Consider the following 22,389-nt stretch of genomic DNA (forward strand, 5'->3'; position numbering starts at 1 on the left):
GTACGCACGAGTGCATTACTGCATGCATATGACATTTATGGTGTGATTGTGCAGCAGTTGTTATTATAGCTCTGTGTGAAGGGGATTAGTTTTATTGGCCTGTTACAGTTACGATTCATTCATTGATTCAAATCAATCAAAAAAAAAATATCTATTCAGATAGAGTGAATAGAATTTTACCACACAACTTACTCATTGTGATATAATCTAATATGGCGTCCTGTGTGTGTGTGTGTGTGTGTGTGCTGCAGGTGTGGGCGTGGAAGGAGAACGTGTGGGAGAAGGAGAAGGGGACCCTGCTGGAGAGGTACACGGTGGAGCAGAGCAAACCGTCAGCCGAGGGTGGCGGCGTCCTCTCCACCCTCACCATCAACAATGTGATGGAGTCGGACTTCCTGTCCACCTACAACTGCACGGCCTGGAACTCGTTCGGCCCGGGCACCATGATCATCACGCTGGAGGAGACCGGTGTGTTTCATGAATTCATTATTTTCTTCAATTTCACTACATGTAGACAAGACAGCATGTAGTGGTTCCATCAGGAAAACAGCAGAGGAGAAAAACGGCTGATTTGAGTTTGTAGAATGCTGAAGTTGACAAAGTATTACAGCAAGACATGCACAGCTTTAAATTAGTTATCGCACCGTTACATTATTTAAAACTCTTGAGAAGTGAAAAAGAATTACCCAAAAATATCTGCTAAATGCTAAAAGAGAGGACGTCGTTTTTAGGTTTCTAACCCTGTGAGCCGTGTGGAGGCCATACCTCAATCATAGACATGCTCTGAATTTGGAATTTGGCAGTTAGCATCGTTAACCGGAGAAAAATAGAACCTGAAAAACAATGTTCATTTAGATCAGACATGTTGTTTTCACTTTGTTTGTCTATCATATGTAACTTAGGTTAGAAAGATGTATTTTTTGCGTTACAATCTGGATTGTGCAGCTTTCGACAGACAGACATTTGCATCTTCACTCAATCTATCTCTCTCTCTCTCTCTGTCTCTCTCTTTTTCTCTCGCACCCCCTCATTTCAGAGGAAGTCCCGGTGGGCATAATAGCTGGTGGGACGGTGGGCTCTACCATCCTCCTGTTCATCTTTCTGCTGGTCCTCGTTTTGATCTTCTATCGGCAGCGCAAAGGCAGTGAGTCATACTCTCCATGTGCTTCACACATACACTATGAAAACCAGATCTACATGTACAGTAGAAGTTGTTCATGTTTGAGGTTTGAATGCTCATCATCACTGAACCAAATGACTTACAGCAAACCAAAGAAAATCAAACCCCTACAGCTTCCTCTCCACCATATGGATGTAGGTCCCCCCCCTGAACTTGCTCCTCCAGCTCGTGAAAACACACCGGCCGCGGTGCGTGTGTCCAGCTGTATTCAACCTTGCCGTGTTTTGCTTCCAGGTCGGCGCGGGGTCACGCTGGGTAAGCCCGACATCAAGGTGGAGACGATAAACAAGGAGACCCACAGCTTAGAGGAGGACTCCGGCAGCGTGTCCACGGCTTCGCGCATGGTCAAGGCCATGTACTCGGTGAGCGGCAGCGGGATATGTGTGCTTGGGCCGTACACTGTTTACACAGCCTGTAGTTGCAGAAAAGAAAAACTCACATTAACTCAGTAACCTCTCCCTACACCCCACACTGCACCTTTTGACTAAAAACATACTGTGTTTTCCCCTGTAATCGCTCCTTTTAACACTTTGAATTCCATTTTCTCTTTTCCTGTCATATTCTGTTGCCTCCTTCCCTCTTCCGTTTTGTTATGGCACCTTCTCTCCTCCTTTTTGTTTTTGTTTTGTTGTTTGACGGTTTAGTTTCTCCCCTCTGTGTCCTTCTCTCCTTCCAATCAGCCCTTTAAAGATGACATAGAGCTCAAGTCTGACCTCCGCAGCGACACCCTGGACACCCGCCAGGAGTATGACCTCAAGGTGAGCTCATTAAACACTCGTTTGCATCAAATCCGGAAGCAGACTGTTCTAAACAGACTCAGAAATGACTCAATTCAGTGAGGTGGTATAGTAACAGGTACAGAAATAGGTAGAAAAACACACATGTTCAATACAAAAAGTCACAATCAACAAAACGTTTGTACTAAAATGATGCCAGTGTCAAAGTGAGGTCTTGTGGAGTTCATTTTGGTGCAATGTTTCATTCTATTTATACCTCAGGGGCTGCAAATATCTGACTCATTAATGACTTTCATCCAATGAGGAGCAGCGTTTGTTTTCTGGTGGAAGTGTCTACCTGACAGAAATGATAATCAGATTTAACAGTATTTTATAGATTTTAATATTATGAATGAAGCCTTATTCATTTATATACAATCCCAACTGACAACTGATTTGATCTCAAAAATCCAGCTGCATTGAAGTATTGATTTTTCCTTTTAGAAAACAGGTGTGTAAGTGATAGTTCATTGCAACTTCAAATATTGAGTTTGATGTTTTATTCATTTATACAAGTGTAATATTTATAGGTTTTAAAAGTTTCATTCCATAAAGAAAAACATGTTATTCTAAAGTTTCCCGTTTGACCCTCTAGAGGGTGCACATGTGCCTCTGCAGCAGCCAGGAGAAGACAAAGACCAGACAAAGACAGCTCCAGTCTGGACTGCACACGTCAATATTCAATGCAGGTTTAATTCAAAAAGGCAAAATCAGATTAGCAACTAAATCCCAGTTCATCTAAACTGGAAAACAAACTGCTGCATAGACTAAAATATGTAAGTATTAGCTACTATAAAATATGAAAGGTATTAAATGTTTTGCACCTTTAATAAACACATGAAACGTCCACAGTCGTTTGCATTAAATGATTTCCATAGTTGTTGCCCCTTCATTTGACTGTCATGGTCTTATATAAAGTAACTGTTCAGTGAATAAGAACATAACCAAAGAGGCTGCTGTTTATCTAACTGCTGTTGGCCAGCAAATATGACTTATTGCTTATGACTACAGTCCAGTTAAAACAATTCCACCTCCGGTACAAAATCCCCTCAGCTGTCTCAAGCCTCAGCAGTATTTAGACCTCGTTCTGTCCTCTAAACTAGTGACCTTTAAACTTACTGTTAGTATAGCACTCAATATCTCTGAGGATACTAGAGGAGGATGTTTTAGACAAACATATTTCTGCAGTGTAGTTGGCTTTTCTTTTATTATTTTCCTTTAATTTTGAGTTCCCAGCCTTCTCTGCCCCTCACTCTCATCCAGGGCCGTGAGGCCACTAGCTTTGCTGATTGCTGAAAAGGTTTTCTCTCTCATTCGAAGATGTGTAAAGACAAAAAACACAACAATTGGAAATAAATTAAAAAAAGATGAAGGCTGTTTAGGCATACCCTGCCCATTCAGCTGCCATGCATCATTTATACATTTTGACACTGTGGGGCTGGGCTTAGATGATGAATGTATTTTCACGCGTAAAGCTGCCAAAATGTTCTGTTGAACCCCCCCCCATGAATATTTTGTGAGGGCAAACCAGCCCTCTAGCTGGAGTGCTGCCTTGGATCACTTTGAAGAAACACAGACATGAATCCACCCCAGGTGATGGTTAGATCAGCCTCCGACAACAGCCTCAGCCAGACTTATTTATTTCTCTCCCCGCCGCCTGAAGCACTGAAGCAGTCAGACGAAGTTGGGTGGGGGGGTGAAGTCGGGTACATGAGAGACAACGTGGTGGCAGAATCATGTCAGAAGTAACAGTAAAGCAATATGATGTGTGTGTCCTTCCTTCAACCAGACAATCTGGGATTGAACATGGAGTCTCGTGAAAGCTTTGGACAGAAATGATCACTTCAGAATTTCAGTTTTCTTGTTAATCTCATCAAAAAAAGGGATTCTCTTATTATAGTCTTTTTGATTCTATGAATCCAAACACTGGCATATAGGAAACATATTTCCCCTCATCATATCTTTCCTTAATGCCCACTCTGTGCTTTTGTCTCTTGGTGCTTGTCTCTGCCTCTGTCTTCAGGACCCCACCAATGGCTACTACAACGTGCGAGCCTCCACCCACGATGAAGGCCGCCCCGCCTCCCGCTCCACCTTGCACTATTCTGACTACCGCTCCCCTGCGGGAACACCAGGGGGAGCTGCATCTATCAGCAGCAGTGCCGGAGGCTCGGGAGCCACGGCCAGCGGAGGAGCCCCTGGTCCCCCGGGGCCCCTCACCTCCCCAGGCCGCCCCCAGGCCTGCTATGACCCCCGGCCTCCCTCCAGACTGTCCCACATCAGCTACGCCCAGTTCAACACCTTCACCCGCGCGGGCCAGAGCCAGCAGCCCCCGCCTAACCCCGCCCCCGTTGCCAGTGACTTCCCAGGAGACTGCAGCCTCCTGGACTCCACTTCCCAGCTGGCCTACGACAACTACGGATACCCCTCGCATTACCAGACCTACCGCATGGGTTTCGCCCCGTCCAGCCTGGCCACGTTGGAGGCCTGCCCATCCTATGAGATGTACGGGGTGGGATCCGGGGTGGGGCCTGGGGTGGGACCCGGAGTGGGACCCGGGGTGGGACCCGGAGTGGGACCCGGAGTGGGACCCGGGGTGGGACCCGGGTTGGGACCCGGATTGGGGGGCCCTGGGGTCGGCGTGGGTCCCGGGGGTCCTGCTCCCTCAGGATCAGAGACTGGACTAGGGAAGTACGGCAGCTCCACTCGCTTCTCCTACACCTCGCAACACTCTGACTACTCCCACAGCCGACACACACAGAGGATGCAGACTCATGTGTGAGACGGAGGGATGCAGAACCACCTCACTGTCTTAGCAGAGCATGAGGAAGCATCTTATAAATAGCGTCACATCCCAAAAAACACACATGATCATAGATTTGCACACACTAACACAGACACACACTACAGAACTCAGACAAACATCACACACAGTGCACAGTCAGAAGACCGTGCCCACGAGACAGAGAGCGTATGAGAAACGCGGAGAGAAATACGAGACGAGCGGTGAAGAAGGAGCTTTAGTGAGACAGGGAAGGGAAATTCCACACAATTTTGAATTCCCTCACTCCCGATGTGTTTGTTTATCTGAGCTCTGAAAGAGCGGACGGCGAAAGTCACAATCAAGACTGGGACAGAGAGCAAGAACCAGAGAGAGGACGAGAGTACACAGATCTTTTGCTATGAACTGACTTTGTAAATGATGAGCGAGAACGTCTTAAGGCAAAACTGACAAGACTGTCAAATACGGTAAATGCTGAACCAGTGGAAGTCATTTCTGGCCACCATCTTTTTTTTTCTTTTTTTTTTTTCGCTGGATGTCTTATTCAATCATCATAGAGCACATATATATATATAGTATCCCAGAATGCCCTTCTGTACAGTGGTACATGCCATCACACCTGTTCGGCGGCGTGTGGGAGTGTGTTGCGGCCGGGACGGCGTTGGGAGGGTTGTCATCATTTTGCACCGCATCGACAGTATTCATGCTTAGACGTCCCTTATCTATATCTGTGTAATGTCTTCTTTTCATTTGCACACCAGACTAGAGCTTTGTATTCTATTTTTTAACATTACAGAATTATTTTTGTCAATGTAAAACATGTAATGTGTATGTATGGACCAAACGTTTGAACGTGAGCCCGCTTAGCTCGGAAGCCTGCCCGGGGGGATTCCGCTGAGACGGAGTGACGACTTGTGTCAACAGCAGAGCCTGAATTCAGGAAGGGTATATCAGTACATAAAAGAAACCTAGTGCCAAGTGTTCATGTTGTTCTTCACCTTAGACCATGTATATGCAGTAGACGCTCCTTCTATTGGTGACTGTTGCTTTACAAAGCAGGCTCGGGGGCCTTGAGTCATTCCCAGACATTTTCGTAGGCTGGAGCCCTTTTTTTCCCTCTGAGCTCCTAACTACAAGCGTGGTGCAGAGACAGAGAGAAAAACACAGATGTTGGATTTAGAACTGAGTGGCCTTATAGGGGAACATGTCGCACATTTCCATTTTGAATCATTCCTCATCGTCTGTCTGCCAAAAAAAAAAAAAAAAAAAACGGCCGGAGGAGAATGTGTATGGAGAGAGGTTCAATGAAGGCTTGTCCACAATATTGACGTGTAGTAATGTATGACTGCGAGTGTGTGGGTGTGCGAGTGTGAGAGAGAGATCAAGAAGGAGTGTGTGGGCATTGGCACGCACATCGATTTGTACAGTGTGTTTGTATAGATGTGTGAATGACTGCGCGCGTATGGGAAGCATACTGTAAACACGCAGCGCCCGATTCCAGTGTGCGCGCGGCTATTGTATGCATGCCCGTGTGTGTATACAGTATGTGTGTGCATGTCTGTGTCTTAAGTGTGCGGGTGTGTGTTTCAGTATATGTCCATATCATTTTCTCTCACAATCCTGTTACAGTACTTTTATACCTCTGGTAGGACTGTATCCTGTATTATTGTGTCTTTGAATTTAGAAAAACCCAATGTTTATCTTATTGTACTGTTCTTCGTAGCAGAGACAACTGTTCAAAAGATGTACAACGAACGTTATCAAACTCTCATTTTTTAATTTCATTATCTTCAATATTTTTTAAAAATGGTATGTAATTATTTTTCCACAGTATTACATAAATAAAAGCACTGTTTTTTATATAAAAGCAGAGTTGGTCGTCTTTGGGAAGATGGGGATGGGCATTGTTTATGACAAATTCACAGCATGGGCTCCAATAAGGTATATGATTGTAGGGTCTTTTAAGATCACAGTAAGGATACATTATTAAATAAAGATAATAATAATATACCAAATAATTACAATAGTTGTGTGTTGTGCGGTCATCCTATATGAATGGAAGATGATGTTGCTTGGCACTGGAAGGTGAAGAAGCCGGTCGATAGGCAGTAATAAGTGCAATAAAAGGTGGAAATGTATTCACAAACAGTTTAGTGAAACAGGTGAAAATGGATCCTGGGAAATTAAAGAAAAGAACAAAAAACTAACGAAAGCTGCAGCCTCACATCAAGCTGCCGTCTCCTTTCTCCCATTTCCACTGAACGCACCAAATTGAGTAGAATGCAATTTACTGCATAACTATGTTACCCATCCTCCTACACCTTAACAGTATTCTTAGCATAAAGTATTCACGTATTTATTGTGTAAGTTACAATAAATTATACATCATTTCTAGTAAACTGAATGATTTCGAAAAAAAACCTGCACTACACATTATCAACAAGTAAGCTACTTTATGTATTTGGATGCATCATACCGATAGAGGGCACCACGCGTTATACACCTAGTGCGCCTGTAAAAACACTAAAGAAGAAGAAGATACTACTCTACGTCATGGGGTTAGGGTTGTCTAGCAGCCAAGATGGCGGGCACGATGCTGAGGTCGCTTACCAAACTAGGACGTCCTTCAACTAAATTAATATTAAACAATAATCTGCTGAGCCCTGGCTGCACTGTGGTGCAAAACAGGTAAGAAAACACAGACACAAAACGTGTCCGAGTGGCCATTGTGTTACCAGCTGTCGTAGCTTGAAATGTAAATGTTCACACTGAAGGAAAATGTTAGCATAATGCTAAAGATTGTGTCACTCTTCGAAACAATTCGAGTCACCTGCTGCAATTGTTGACTGTCTTTCTGAATGGGAAACGTGTAAACCGAGCATGCATATCAGTGTTATCGCAATGTCACCCTTGATGCTCGTGTACGTTGCACGAGACATTAACATTCCTGCTGTCTAGTGGTTGCCTAAGCTTTAAGCTACTGTTAGCCGTCTGATTAGCTAACGTGTTTACTACACTGTTATTCCCGTATTAGGCTCTGTTTAAGGTCAGAGTATATGCCATATTTTGCAAGAATTATACACGGAACTGAGCAGGTTGTGGTAAATTGGCTGTAAATGTAACCACAGATCAGTTGACCGATGTTGAAGTGTAAACAGTGACTGTGTGCCACCATTCTAGCTAAATTGAAGACCTTTAGTAAATAAAACATGTCTTTAATAAACTACTACCAGTCCATAACACCAGTGTAGAGATCTCTGAATTGGTTTTGTTCTTACATGTGCTGATTACGTAGCACCAAAGTCAAGTTAAACTTGAACATACAGTGTTATTGATGTATTCTGACACCATAGGTCAGCCGATACACATGTTCTTATGTAGCCATGTATTGATGCTCCAATAATTAGCATTAATAAACACATTTTTGCTATACTAGCATGGCCCATATATCTGCTTTGTGCGTCCTCCTCATCAGCCTATAGTAGCTATTATCAGTTGTCAGGTTGGTAAGCATCGTGTAGTCAGATCACCCCCCCCCTCTTCCTAAATGAACATTTAACATTGTTTTCCACAGGCAGAAACAATGGCAGCCAGACGTGGAGTGGACGGAGCAGTTTGCTGGGGCAGTGATGTACCCCACTGCCATTAATGAGAAATGGACCCCACCCCCATGGAATGGTACCACCCCACACACACACACACACACACACACACACACACACACACACACACACACACACACACACACACACACACACACACACACACACACACACACACACACACAGTCACACTCTTAGGGCTACTAGTTAAAGGACTTATGCTCCTAACTACTCATTAAAAACACTTGTATTTATATAAAATAAAAGGCGGGGTTTCAAAGAAAGTGTGAACACTGATGACAATCTAATCTAATTATAAAACAACAACATACCAAACGTTGTCAGGGATGGATAGCCCAGTGTTTTCCCTGGTGACCGTCCACCGATCTTTGTTAAGACCGAGACGGGTCTTCAGTATCTGACTAAGCAGTTAAGATTTACAGAGGCCACTGGATTGAATACTTTGTGTTTGCTAACACACTGTGCAACTTATTCTGTGAGTTTATGGCTACAGGTTTGACAATAAGAAGATCACGCCTACACATTGTTCTGAATGAGTTGTGGGGTTTTGACCTGCAGTGCCAGAATAGAACCCAAAAGAAATTTTGGATTTTATTAATTCCAAATTATTTCACTTTGCAGTAGAAAGTGTAAAGAAAATGTCCCCCCATTGACATGGACACTTAGTCTAAATTGTGAGCTATAAAAACCTGCTTTTCTTGTTTTGTTTTTTTCTTATTTGGATTAGAAAATCAGATCCTGAAGCAATACCAGTTTACTTACCCTGCCCTGTGCTGTTCTGTTCTCTTCTTGCAGACAAAGATCCTCCTGCAGAGAAGGAGGTGTCCAACCTGACCATCAACTTTGGTCCCCAGCATCCTGCTGCTCACGGTGTGCTGCGTCTAGTCCTGGAGCTCAGCGGAGAGTCCGTCAAGAAATGTGACCCCCACATCGGCCTGCTTCACCGTGGCACAGAGAAGCTCATAGAGTACAAGACCTACCTGCAGGTACTGAACCACTTACCTGTAGAGAGGGTTTCTGTATTCTGTAACTCATATTTACGAGGTAGTGGTTTGAATTCTGCATGTGGAGAAATTTGTAAAATCAGAAAGTGTGGAATCACACAGTTTTGATGGTTTCAAAAGACAGGACAGTAAATGGCAACGCAACTTATTGCCAAATCCCATTTTATTGCGTTCAACACAACAAGCTATTGTGGAGAATGAGCTGGATTTACTGTGAAAAAGTAGACCAATGCGAGAGTAAGAGAACGTCGCACCTCCTCTCTTGAAAAAGACCAAATTAAACTCTTGACGTGAAAAGAATTGCTGAAAGATTAAGAGGACCTTCTACCGTGTGTCATGTGTTACTTAATTCCCGTAAGTCCCTAACCCAGTTCCTCTTTTTTTCTGCTACAGGCTCTGCCCTACTTTGACCGTCTGGACTATGTTTCCATGATGTGTAATGAGGAGGCCTACTCTCTGGCTGTGGAGAAGCTGCTCAACATCCAAGCTCCCCCTCGTGCCGAGTGGATCCGAGGTACAAAGTCTTAATATTTATAATATGAAAATGTTTTTTTTTTCTTCTTTTCTGTAATTGTTATTTAGATGTAGAACATGTATGTTCTACATGGCTGCTATTCATATAATTCTGAATATTTTTCGAAAATGTCTCAAAACGTCATCTACTGTTTTACATCAGCCCTAATCTGAGAAACGCCAATTCTGAGATAAGAGTCGACTGTTTGAACTAATTCACGTCATGAATCACTTCACTCCATTTCAATTTCCCAGGGTTTTATCCAACACACGTTCTGAAAACATAAAGACTATGAACTATTAACTTTTTACTGATTTAAAAAAATGGTTGCCAATGTTTTTTTGTCCACAGACTCATCAACTTTAACCGGTTGGGTGTGTTCTGTGTTGTGTTTGCAGTTCTGTACGGAGAGATGACTCGCATCCTGAACCACATCATGGCCATCACCACGCACGCCCTCGACATCGGTGCCATGACCCCCTTCTTCTGGCTGTTTGAGGAGAGAGAGAAGGTCCAACTCATTAATTCATTCTGTCTTGTTATTGATCACTTGTCTAACTGGGGAAGGTGCTGTTAGTCATGCATAACATTAAAGTACCTCGAAAAAAGTAATCGAGTTACTGAAAATCATGCAACTCTACGGGAGTAAACGGAACATTTGTGACCAAAATAAGTGTCATGACTTCTTTAACTAGCTGCAGACAGTACATTTAGTTAAGTGACAATCTCTGTTGCCCACCATATAATTACCTCAGTGGTTGCAGGAGATTCACTAATTTAGAGCTTCATCTTCAGGAGAAATCGCCCCTAATTATGTGCAACTCTCTCCATTTATTTCAGTAATTATTTCTTTGTTTGTTTGACAGAAACGGTTGCTTAGCTGTATCAGAGTTAGCTATAAGCTTCTTTGCATCTGTAGTCCAGAGCACCACCATCTCTCTTAAGACAATCAACACTCACTCTAAAACAGTTTCAACCCAAATTTAACATTCAAATCTCCATGAAAGTTTGATTTATTTCATGGCCGTTGTATTAGACTGCTTTAGTTATAGCTCACTATATATATCTACTCAGGCCTCAGGAAATATTCACTTGAAATAGTTCTGTGTCCATTGAGTAGATCATCTTTTTAGCTACTTCAGGCCCTCTAATGAACTGCGTGTCCCTTGTTTCCTCTCAGATGTTTGAGTTTTATGAGCGAGTGTCTGGAGCCAGGATGCACGCTGCGTACATCAGACCTGGTGGTGTGCATCAGGTAGGAGAACTCACTGAATAATGCCTGTGGCTTATTTGTTTATGACAAAATGAAACGGCTATCTCTTCGGGACACTTGTGTTGTTCGAACAGCTTCAAATCCGATTCATCTATCAGATGGTGAGCACGATCACGGGCTAATGACGTTAAATGTGTTTCCAGGATTTGCCCCTCGGCCTGATGGACGACATCTATGAGTGGTGCAAGAACTTCTCCATTAGAATTGATGAAGTAGAAGAGGTGAACGACTGAAATCTCCACAAGCCCTTCACATGATCAGGATGTGTTAAAAGATCTGTGGTGAACATTCCAATTTCTTTATGCAGATGTTGACCAACAATCGCATCTGGAAGAATCGTACTGTGGACATCGGGGTGGTTACTGCTGAGGAGGCCCTCAACTACGGCTTCAGGTAACCCACTAAGTCAAAAGACCTTCCCTTTAGTTCCCTTTTATTGAAGAGCTTTCCTATTTCAATGAGTTTGACCAGCATGAATGTGTACATACTGTGATATTCATCCCCACTCTCCTCGCCCCTCCACCAGCGGAGTGATGCTGCGAGGGTCCGGCATCAAGTGGGACCTGAGAAAGTCTCAGCCTTACGACAAGTATGACGAGGTGGAGTTTGACGTCCCCATTGGAAGCAAAGGAGACTGCTATGACAGGTACAAGATTAACCAGATGGCTCTAGTTGTTTTTTTTCAGTTCCATTTCCATCATCAAATATGTAACATGCAAGCTGCAGCTTCTAACATGAGATCATTTCCTCAGCATCACCAAAATGATCACCTTACTGCTACTCTTTGCTGTTTTTATAAACGCTGCATTGAACCAGCATATATAATCCTGCAGCAAGCTTTACTGGACACAACCATATGTAAATAAATCATAGTTTATACGTAGACACAGCTGGATGTGTGAGCTTAGGTGTTAGGGCCGTTATAGGTGGAAAAAACTATCCTGAGCCGGGACAAAGGAGTAATATTCAGAGAAAAAACTTGAATATTCTCTGAGATGAAAGTGGTAAATTTACAAGAAAACAACTCAAATCAGCATGTTGTTTTTGTCTGATTAGGCCCAATTCACAGCAATGTCCCTTCAAAGTCTGGATGCTTATCGTAATCTGGAGCTAAAATCATCAATATTTCCCTTTTTTAAATCAGATTACAAAGTCAAATTTGACCAGCTCATCCACTGCAGGCAAGCAGATGCGTCTGTGGTGTGATGAGGTTGATTGAATCTTGCGACATGGAGGAAGCGACGTGTTTCCCTGACGAGTATTTTTCTTGCTAATTTTGACTTTTAAGTTATAACATGTAGTTGCTGTTTGAACAGCATTCAGAGATCAGCGTGTCTGCAGATACAGACATCACCCACTTCTGGTGGGTCATAAGTGATGATTGAGAGGGATTGTTTTTGTATCACTCCGTATATAGTTTTTTAGGAAATTGATGCTTATTATACCTTTTTTAATTTCAGAGAATATTCAAGTTTTTTTTTTTCTCAGAATATTATCCCCCTTCCCAGGCGCAGTCATTATTTAATTTGTTGTACCTACAATGGTCCTGATAGGCTGTCGTAGTGAGCTTAATGTTGCTGGTTACACATCTTCATTGATTCACTGTCTGTGATCACAGACGCTGTGAAGTTTATCAAACAGTCTGAGAAAGGAGTCACACTGAGCCGTCAGTGTGACAGCAGGCAACATGCTTAGTTGGGGGAGAATTAAACGAAATGACCACATCTGTTTAAAAGGACAGACTCGCACTGTTTGTGTGATCAACTCCTCACCATTGATCTGCGTAGAACAACTACAAGCTGATCATGCTTCGTGGCTGACGTAGTGATCATCGGCATCTGCAGCTCACCGCTGGTTCCTCTTTGTGTTCGTGGTCCAGGTATCTGTGCAGAGTGGAGGAGATGAGGCAGTCTCTGAGGATCATGCACCAGGCGCTCAACAAGATGCCAGAAGGAGAGATTAAGGTGGACGATGCCAAGATTGCCCCGCCCAAGAGGTCTGAGATGAAGGTGAGCTGAACCTCCCTCACAGTCCTCTGTTCCTTTCATTCTGGGAGATGGTTTCATTACGCCTGCAGGCCATTAACTCTTGAACATGTCGTACCTTTTCTTTCCTTTCTCTGGATTTTCTCCTGTGCTGTATCACTTCTGAGTGTTGATTACATTTCAGTGGCGTCACTAATTTGTCTTCACACGACCCTCTTTACTGAATTAGGCCAGCTCTGCTGTACAGTGCTCTTTAGTTTGGCTGCCCTCAAGGCTGGAGATCACCTCTAGTTCACCTCAGTGTTGGAACGTTCAGTGTTTCAATTCTACATTTCAGTCAACGTGCGCAAGATTCAACCACCTCTAACGTGTGTGTGTGTGTGTGTGTGTGTGTGTGTGTGTGTGTGTGTGTGTGTGTGTGTGTGTGTGTGTGTGTGTGTGTGTGTGTGTGTGTGTGTGTGTGTGTGTGTGTGTGTGTGCGCATCATTTTCAAAGGAGCTGCTGAGACATAACCTGTTCTATGTGCTCCTTGTCCTAGACGTCCATGGAGTCTCTGATCCACCACTTTAAACTGTACACAGAGGGCTACCAGGTCCCCCCAGGGGCCACATACACAGCTGTGGAGGCACCTAAGGTGAGACCACTCATAAGGTGTATAATATTTCTGGATGAGATTGACTTTTTTGCTATTTTCCTCTGACTAACAGCACAAGTAAAGTAATCTGCAGATGCCCTATAAGACCTAATGGATTTTAACCTAGCAAACAAAAAGTCTCTGCAGATCCTCTGTACACACACGCTTTTTTTGGAGTCTTAATTAATTGGGAAGCCTTTAGGGACGTGCTGTGATGTAACCTGCTTACTAGAATGTATTTGTGTGTGTCCCCATGTGTCGCTTGCAGGGAGAGTTTGGTGTGTATTTGGTATCGGACGGCTCCAGCAGACCCTACCGCTGCAAGATCAAAGCTCCTGGATTCGCTCACTTGGTGCGCACTCACAACTTCACAAGACACCGTGAAATATTAAACACACCGGGTATCAATTATTCAGCACGTTTAACGGCTTGTCCTTAAGGCTACTTTTAGTTCATTAAGTAGATTTTATAAAGTACTACAGTGCCATTTTAAAAAGCGTACAGAACCCCCCCCCCCTCTTCCTCCCCTCCTCCTCCTCCTCCCCCTCCTCCTCCTTCTCCTTCCTGCTCATGGACATGAACCGCTGTTTAACGTCGTCATTTGAATTTTGGTCTTCGAGGCTAAAAATGTCTTTAAAGTTGCATAAACAAACTATTAGAGTAGTTAGTGCATTAACCTCAGGCTGTAACCTCATGAATTATGAATATTCGGTTTTCTGAGCGCTCGTCTGCCCTGAATAGCTGGTCGTCAGTTATTCTGAATGTTAATAAATGTTTCCTTCTTTTAGGCTGGTCTGGATAAAATGGCCAAAGGACACATGCTGGCTGACGTGGTGGCCATTATTGGTAAGAAAGTGATTATTGTTCAAGAATCCATCCTCAATACAACAATATTCGCTCTTGTATCAAGTGGTACTGAGCCTTTTCTTCTTCTTCTTCTGACAGGTACACAGGACATAGTGTTTGGTGAAGTTGACCGTTAACGTGACGCCGCTGACCTGCTGGTTCTCTGAAGAGGAGAGCTCGTCCTCCCCGTCTCACATCTGTTAGTCAGGTTCTCTTCCTGTTCACTTTTGGCTGTAGTGAGGCTTTTGACAGATGACTCTACTTGAAATCAGTTATGTACAATGCCCAAATAATCCTAATAAATATTTTATGACCGAAGAGAAAAGTAGTGAGTTGTATCTTTTCACCATCACATTGCAATAGGGGGATTTTTGGAGGGATTTTAAACGCCATTCTTTTTTTGAAATGCTGCATTTCCTGGACTTCTGTCTGAAATTCAAGTATTAAACATGGCAGCAGAGACCAAAGCCTCGATGCTTGTCCTTCCTCTGGTTGGTGTTAAAGGGGGAGTGGCGTGATGGACTTAGCGCTCAGACCACAACTTCCCCTGTTGGCAGTGAAGTATGCGACGCTCGAGTGTTCACTAACGCAGACAGGAAAAAACCCAACCCACAAGTCGTCGTGTTTGCTGTGTGCTGGCCACTTAACAGAGCACCAGTTGTCTGTGTTGAGCCTGTGTTACCATGACTGTGTGGGGCAGGAGCCCGTTACTGGTGGTCATTCCTCTGTGTATGAGTTTTGGGAGCGCCTCTGGTGAGTTGAGACATCCATCTGGGATATTCTGTAACCTGAAGTTTGTATATTGATCAGGGTGGTTTGATGTCCGAAGACGTCACAGTGATGGCTTATGAGATAACTTTGAATGGTGGAAGCAAACCCAACGTTATTCAGATACAGCGTGAGTGAACAGCAGCTAGGCTGTTGAGTGGAGATCAGGATGAAAATAAGTTTAGTTTTTTTCATGATGAAACTCAGGCTGTAAACAAACAGGACTTTTGAAAATGCTACTATTTGGAGCAGTGAGGTTTTCTGGTAGGCAGCAGAAATGTCGTCACCACATTACAGTTCCTGTAAAAAGAGAAGCTGACCCTGTTGGTTCTTCTCACTGGTGGGACTGGCCACTTCTGTAACTGCCGCACTTGTTAAACCAGTTCAGACACACCCTTCCTCGGACAAATACGTTCGCTTTATTAGAGTGGTGTCACGTTAATGTACTGAATTTATTATTACAATATATTTAGCAGTATATATTCTGTATTTTGTGACTGCTTACATAGAATACGCAGCTTTAACAGCTGTCCGTTAAACTGCACTCAAACTATTGTGTTCAGAATGATGAGTAACAAGAAACAAACCAATTTTAAAGTAGAGACATGCATTTAAGGGTCAGTTAATATTGGGGATCTAATAGGCCAAGAAGATATTAAAGTAGGACTTTACACTTAAATAACTTAAAAAAACATTTTATTTTTAGGCAAACATGCCAAAGATTTAAGGTTCCACCTTCTCAAATGTGGGGATTTGCTTATTTTGCTCTTTTTTAAAATGTATTCCTTGGCTCCATTATACTACTGGACTGTTGCTCATACAGAACAATTCCAACGACTCTATGAAATAGTCATTGTTCAAAATATTCTAGGTTATTTTGGAACTTTTTTTTCATTTTCAACAGAACAGAAAATTCTCTGACAAGAAAAAAAAAAGAATAATAATAATGAAAAAAACGGATGTTTTATCGACCACGTTATTAATGAATTAATTAAGGAAATAATTGGGAGATCAATTCATAATGGAAATAACTTAAGTTGCAAATACGATTTTTTTTGTGTGCAATTCAGACATTCAAACGGCGTCGTTCAGTTTCTTTATGTTGAAGCTGAGATATTTCAGTTTTAATTCCAAACCACAACTGACTATGGCCTACTTCTTTATCTATGGTCTGTAAGTCAGTCAGCTGGTGTCCAGATGTTTTTAAAAGAGAAAGATTTGACTTTTGAAAATATGTATCCCCTATCCACTTTGTGTGAGAAGTTAAACAGATAGAGGTTGTAATTGCATGTACACACTTTATCTGACACCCTGTTGGCCGTCCCTCTTAGAGTCTTAACTTCTATCGCAACACATAGAACTGCACATTATTTTAATCATCATTGCACCAATGAACAATCTGTTGCGATTATAAATGCACTGAGATCCACAGCTCCTCAGTGAGCTATTGAATATAGCTATTGGTAATATGTTTGGTCACATTGCGTGATAGTTGTCGCACTTAATATCACACTATCACATCAGTTATTTTCGGGGGTTCCTCTGTTTGGCGTTTCCTTTGAACTCATGCTGCGAGAGAGTTGCGGAAACCAAAACATGTAGATAACCCCCCCCCCCCCCCCCCCCTGGCTCACAGTAAAGGCTGAAGAGAGGCATTCAAAACTGAATTTAAAATTTTTACTTTCAATATAATTGTCCATCCAAAACTAACATGCCAAATATGTCCCACAATATCCGTCGTAAAGCGTAACAGAAAGCAAGTAGATGTTTGTAATGTATTAAAAATGTTTTTCTAATTTTAAGAAAGTGGGAAGGGACAGAAAAGGGCGTTTGTTGTTTGTGGGTTTCATCAGAGAGAAGTCGACAAGGTTCCTTTTTCTAAATGTAAGAAAAATACATTTGAAGCTATAAGGTTCACTATGAGGTCAGAAATGAGTGTTGAATATGTTCCAAATTACATTTCAATAATATTACAATGCATATTGTGAAAAGTTAATGTTCTATTGAACAATCGGCTTAACTTATAAAGCTTAAAATCAAGAAACAAACACTATATATCACACAATATATGGAGTGTGAACTGTGCCACAGGAATCCTTTCCAGTGGTTAATTAGAATGAGTCAATTAAACAATATATTGAAAAGAACTATATGCAATTAAATAAATGTCACTGTAAATTATAAAATAATGATTAAATGTAAGTCGGTTCCATTAATCTGTCTTAAATGTAATAATTATTTGAGAAGCTTTTAAATGTGACATCGTGTCTTCCTGTCATACACATTTCATCTCACAATGTGTTAGTCATCTTCTCAAAGTTTTTTATGAAAACGTTTTTATGATCTCATCTTTGTTTTAAATTTAGGGAATTTCAGATAGTCCAACCCACAGCAGTGAGAGCTCTGATTGGCCATGTTGTTGCCGAGTTATTTTCAGCAGCTTGTTGTGCACAGAGATTATATTTTGATCTGCTCAGTCAGAGCTTGTATCCTTTAATTAATCTAGTAATTTTGAAGTTGAGTTCTCATTTAATGAAAACAGTGAATATCAAAGCAATGGATTGTGAGTTAACATGTCAGGAAGACACATTAGCAAATATAACAAAATAACCTCCAAAAGCCATTTATGACATTTATCAGTTTTTCCATTTGTTCTAAGGACTGAAAGATAAATAAAGTCACTAAAGGTACAAGACATTAAAGGTGCGTAATATTGGGAGCATTTTGATTGCCTCTCAACGGCTCTCAAAATGTCGAATCCTTGGCCGGCTGCACGTAGCTAACAGTGCTAACAGTGCTAACAGTAAAAACTACTGCAATCGGGCTAACAGTGTTTACCTGAGGGGGGACCTGAGGGGGGACCTGAGGGTGGGTGCTATGCTTCCGTGACAAAGCTGTAACCGCTGTATGAGAGCAGTGCAGAGCGGCGGTCCTGAGCTAGCCAGCAGGGCACGCTCACGTGCACTAACATGCACTAACATGCACTAAAAAGCGGCTCTGTCAACAAAGCATTTGAAACCTCGGATAACAACACACACGGAGGGAGAGTGACTTCATCAGGTAAACATTACTATGGCTTTACATAGCAAACAGTAGTTTGCTGCTAAATGAATGCTCTGAATGTCGTGCATTGCTCCTTTAATCACTATAGTCTACGCATCAGATGCTTAATAAAGTATTAAAGGGAGGGCTAGTGGAGTTGATTTAAGATATACAAAGCATGAGATTGTCATACAATCATGTAATATTGCAACCAGTGTTTTTCATTGATTGACTGCTAACTTGGGGCCAATGTATATGAAAGTGTGCAATAATCAGAAATACATCACATGTTGAGCTTGGTGTCAGATATTTGTGAGAGAAAATATGACCTCATGTCGCTGCTCTTTTATAGTTTGCGTGTAATTTCTGCAGCACGTTCTTCAGTGTGCAAAAAGCTGAAGACGCTTAAAAGCTTTCTGCGGTGGGAGTCAATGTGTGCGCACGAAAGGCCAAGACATTTTTAGAGCTGGTTTATAAATTCCAATAGCCTTTAATAAACGTATATGCCTTGACAAAGATAGTACGGTTCTGAGGCTCAATATTACACTTTGTACGTGTTGTGCAGTGAGAAGTATTCTTCATACATCCTCCTCCTCTAGTGATTCCATTCATTCTTATTTTATTCATTTTTAAAGTCCTTATAGATTTATATGTTTGACACAGCATTAAGTGGCACACCCCACAGTTATGATCTAAACCTCAGTATGCCTGGTATTTGGCTGAATTAATTATATTAATCGTTACTACACTTAAATTTGTACCAAAGTCTGAATTTAGGAATATAGTTTGACTCTGTAAGGCCACACACACACACACACACACACACACACACACACACACACACACACACACACACACACACACACACACACACACACACACACACACACACACACACACACACACACACACACACACACACATTGAAGTACCGTTTAAGAGAATACATAATGTTTCTTATGTAATGGCTGCTGTGTTTGTTTCACAATCTAAAATGGTGACACCGACGTTACTCAATAGTCCTGTTGTGTAAAGGACAACGATTCAGCCCCATCGTCACAGAGCAGCGATCATCACATGAGACCCAACAGCTAAATCACCAGATATAAATGTTTGCAATCAAAAGGCAAACTTTGAAGACGAATGACTTTGAGACAAATGCTGTTTTAAGGGCTTTGCTCCTAATAAAGTGTCCTCCTGTGTTCCCTCAGCCTCTCTAACAGAGCCACAGGTCTGTTACGTGCTGGATGGAATCCTGTTTTTGTACGGCATCATCCTGACAGCTCTCTACTGCAGAATCAAGGTTTGCATGCTACACATTTGCCTTCACAGAAACATACATGCATCAAACGCATAACTCAAATTATGTATCTGGAAAAAACCGGATTCACTTAGAACAGGAAAGAACATTTCATTTTTCATTGTCTGACGAAAGACAAGATCATAGAAAGTAATCTGGCACATTGTTAATGTTAATGTGGAATAGGGTGTCGTCAGTGAGATATAGCCTGCTGGACATCCAGGAAAAAAAATGAACAATGACATCAAATCTTTTGCTACAATACATGAATGTCATATGCTGATGTAATGACATGCAACATTTCTCAGTGCACGGGAAAAGAAACGGGTAAACTACAGTTTGACACACATAGTGACTTTCAATACTCACTCTTTTAACACTGTCTTCTACAGATCTGCAACGCTAAGGAGGCTGCAGCTGGGAACGCAAAGGGCAAGCAGGTAAGAATAAAAACACGGACTAAAATAGACATGAAGACATGACTTGCTGTTTTAAAATGGACGTGGAGGGGTTAGAACAAACTCACCACAGCACGAACTGGGGTTTCAGTGAACAAACCAGGGACAGAGCTTCTCTGGAAGCACAATATAATCTCATAGTCAGGTCAAACCTCAGTGGGCAATAGGAAACACACACCTATTGGTTTTTTCCCCCAGCAGCCCTGCACTGGCAGCTGTCTGTGGCCAGTTAAACTATTATGACAGTCTCATCACAGACCAATGAAAAGCCTGTCTCTATATACTGTATACTCTTTTCATCATCATGCTTTCATTGGAACACTAAATTGCTCAAGAGCCTGTTTAATTTAAATCATTTCAAACCAACTTGCTAAGCATGCAGAGATGGAGTTTTTCATTTCATTCCGAGAGCGTTTAACCTGCTGTTTTACCGCTTTACTTATTTCAGTCTATAATTTCCTTTCATTAACCACAAACTGCACACAGGTCAACCCACTTTGACACACACAAGCACGCACTCTAAAGCGTACGGCTCATGCTCATTTCTGGCTTGCACTTCTCCTACAGCTTGTTCTTCCTCTTTATACGGAGTCCATACATAGTCAATGTTACACCCTGTTACAGCCAATTACCAAGAAAGAAGCGTCACAGTGTGTGTTACCATAGTTATACTGTATCTAATACTGTTGTTTTCTACCCCTGACAGAGTGTTGAAGAGGGCATCTATACGGTGAGTTTTGATGCTGTGGATGACGTAAGGGAGATGAGGGACAGCTGATTGCTCAAATGTTCAAATAGACAATTAAATGAAATTGAACAAAGTGAGATTTCCATGTTTCTCTTGATTATAAAGCAGATCTAGGTGCTATTTAAATACTGAGCAACGTATCAAAAGGCTCAATCCACAGAGAATTGCACACAGTCCGTGTACAGAAACTGTGTTTAAACGAGCCATCGGGACTTCTGTAAGTTCGTGATGTCACAACTACCGTCACCGGTAGAATTGCCGCTAAACTCTGTGTAGTTGATAATAGAAACCCAAAATACAAGTATAAACCTGAAAAGTGTGCACGATATGTCACCCTTTAAATGATGGTGTACACTGAATGTCTGATTGTCCCCCTCTGTGTTTCCCCTCCAGGGTTTGACTCCTCATGCCCAGGACCCTTATGAAACTATTGGCATAAAGAAGTGACACGATGAACGAAAGTCCAAGAAGTGCACGCACAAGTGTTTGTTTCCCTTTTGCTCATTTTAGAATTTTCGAGAAGTTAAGAAGGACGACACAGAAACGGGGAAGTTGGGCACAAGATGGGCACTCTCACAAAAGCTTCTTTCAAAGTATTTTAGTTTTTTACAGCTCTGTTGCACATATTTAATTTTCACGCAAACGTGTTTTGAAACCTGTAATGCTTCAGACACTTCTTGTATCGTAATGCATATAAACAAACAAATGAATGTGGTAGATGGATGTTATATTTCTATTTGTAGTCTGTCCAACTAACTTCCTCTTTTAGGCCATTTTGAAAGATGTCAGTCTTTTTGTGCCTCCAAAACTATTTGAGTTTTGTGCAAGATGGTAGAAGGTGAATATAGTTAAAGCTTCAGCCTTATATAAATACTGAGCAGTGTTTCCTGCACACCACAGGATGGCAGTGATGGTGTCTTTAGTGAAGTCCTTACCTGTCCACACACACACACACACACACACACACACACACACACACACACACACACACACACACACACACACACACACACACACACACACACACACACACACACACACACACACACACACACAGGTGCCTGAAAGAAATCAAATAAATAAAGTTGTAAAATTCTCAAGGAATGTAAAGCTTGCGATGTAGACTTCTGCCTGTAGGATGCATAGAGCTGTTATACATACGGAACACCTATTAAATGTTCAACGTGCTTATTAAATAACTTTGTCTCTCTTTGAATTGCAGTGTAATATAGTGTCCTGTATATTACGTCTGTATAGGGAGTGGTAAACCTCCGGTCGTCATAAGCTAAACTGGCTTCTAACAGATTGTATAAAGCTCCTAAAGGTTTATGTCAGTCTGGGAAGATTTCATCTGTTAGATTAAGCTCAGATCAGACTGATTTGAGACGTGTTTAACATGGAACAAATAAAGGAGGAAAGGATTGCACTGTGTACATGTGGGGGCAAACAAGGCAGG

At 42.1% G+C, this 22,389-nt stretch overlaps 3 protein-coding genes across 3 annotated transcripts in view; all 3 read left to right on the forward strand.

Moving 5' to 3' along the window:
- kirrel1a (kirre like nephrin family adhesion molecule 1a) overlaps positions 1-6,581 on the forward strand; it is a 28,176-nt gene extending 21,595 nt beyond the window's left edge. Inside the window, exons 11-15 of the mRNA XM_079185208.1 lie at positions 252-468; positions 1,037-1,144; positions 1,415-1,542; positions 1,861-1,938; positions 3,980-6,581. Coding sequence (XP_079041334.1) covers positions 252-468; positions 1,037-1,144; positions 1,415-1,542; positions 1,861-1,938; positions 3,980-4,738 — 1,290 coding nt within the window. The 3' untranslated portion in view covers positions 4,739-6,581. The remainder of the gene's footprint in view (positions 1-251; positions 469-1,036; positions 1,145-1,414; positions 1,543-1,860; positions 1,939-3,979) is intronic.
- A 709-nt stretch (positions 6,582-7,290) lies between these two features.
- ndufs2 (NADH:ubiquinone oxidoreductase core subunit S2) lies at positions 7,291-14,929 on the forward strand. The gene is made up of 14 exons (XM_079185153.1): positions 7,291-7,426; positions 8,313-8,416; positions 9,157-9,347; positions 9,759-9,879; positions 10,278-10,390; positions 11,060-11,134; positions 11,296-11,373; positions 11,460-11,545; positions 11,679-11,798; positions 13,032-13,161; positions 13,676-13,771; positions 14,040-14,123; positions 14,560-14,617; positions 14,717-14,929. Exons 1-14 carry the CDS (start codon positions 7,320-7,322, stop codon positions 14,752-14,754), a joined length of 1,401 nt encoding a protein of 466 aa, XP_079041279.1. The 5' UTR covers positions 7,291-7,319; the 3' UTR covers positions 14,755-14,929.
- A 270-nt stretch (positions 14,930-15,199) lies between these two features.
- fcer1g (Fc epsilon receptor IgFc epsilon receptor Ig) lies at positions 15,200-22,017 on the forward strand. Its single transcript, XM_079185230.1, has 5 exons — positions 15,200-15,370; positions 19,639-19,730; positions 20,120-20,167; positions 20,892-20,915; positions 21,327-22,017. The coding sequence occupies exons 1-5, from the start codon at positions 15,301-15,303 to the stop codon at positions 21,378-21,380; spliced, it is 288 nt and encodes a 95-aa protein (XP_079041356.1). The 5' UTR covers positions 15,200-15,300; the 3' UTR covers positions 21,381-22,017.
- Positions 22,018-22,389: the final 372 nt, after the last annotated feature.

Source organism: Pholis gunnellus (genome assembly GCF_910591455.1).
Source record: "Pholis gunnellus genome assembly, chromosome: 23".
Lineage (NCBI taxonomy): Eukaryota > Metazoa > Chordata > Actinopteri > Perciformes > Pholidae > Pholis > Pholis gunnellus.

Excerpts from the sequence above, each read along its gene's own strand:
- ndufs2 (XM_079185153.1), top strand. The coding sequence starts at position 7,320 with ATGGCGGGCACGATGCTGAGGTCGCTTACCAAACTAGGACGTCCTTCA. Across the intron at positions 7,427-8,312 it reads TGCACTGTGGTGCAAAACAG|GCAGAAACAATGGCAGCCAG; the intron begins GTAAGAAAACAC and ends TGTTTTCCACAG. Across the intron at positions 9,880-10,277 it reads TCGTGCCGAGTGGATCCGAG|TTCTGTACGGAGAGATGACT; the intron begins GTACAAAGTCTT and ends TTGTGTTTGCAG.
- fcer1g (XM_079185230.1), top strand. The coding sequence starts at position 15,301 with ATGACTGTGTGGGGCAGGAGCCCGTTACTGGTGGTCATTCCTCTGTGT. Across the intron at positions 19,731-20,119 it reads CTCTCTACTGCAGAATCAAG|ATCTGCAACGCTAAGGAGGC; the intron begins GTTTGCATGCTA and ends TGTCTTCTACAG. Across the intron at positions 20,916-21,326 it reads TTGAAGAGGGCATCTATACG|GGTTTGACTCCTCATGCCCA; the intron begins GTGAGTTTTGAT and ends TTTCCCCTCCAG.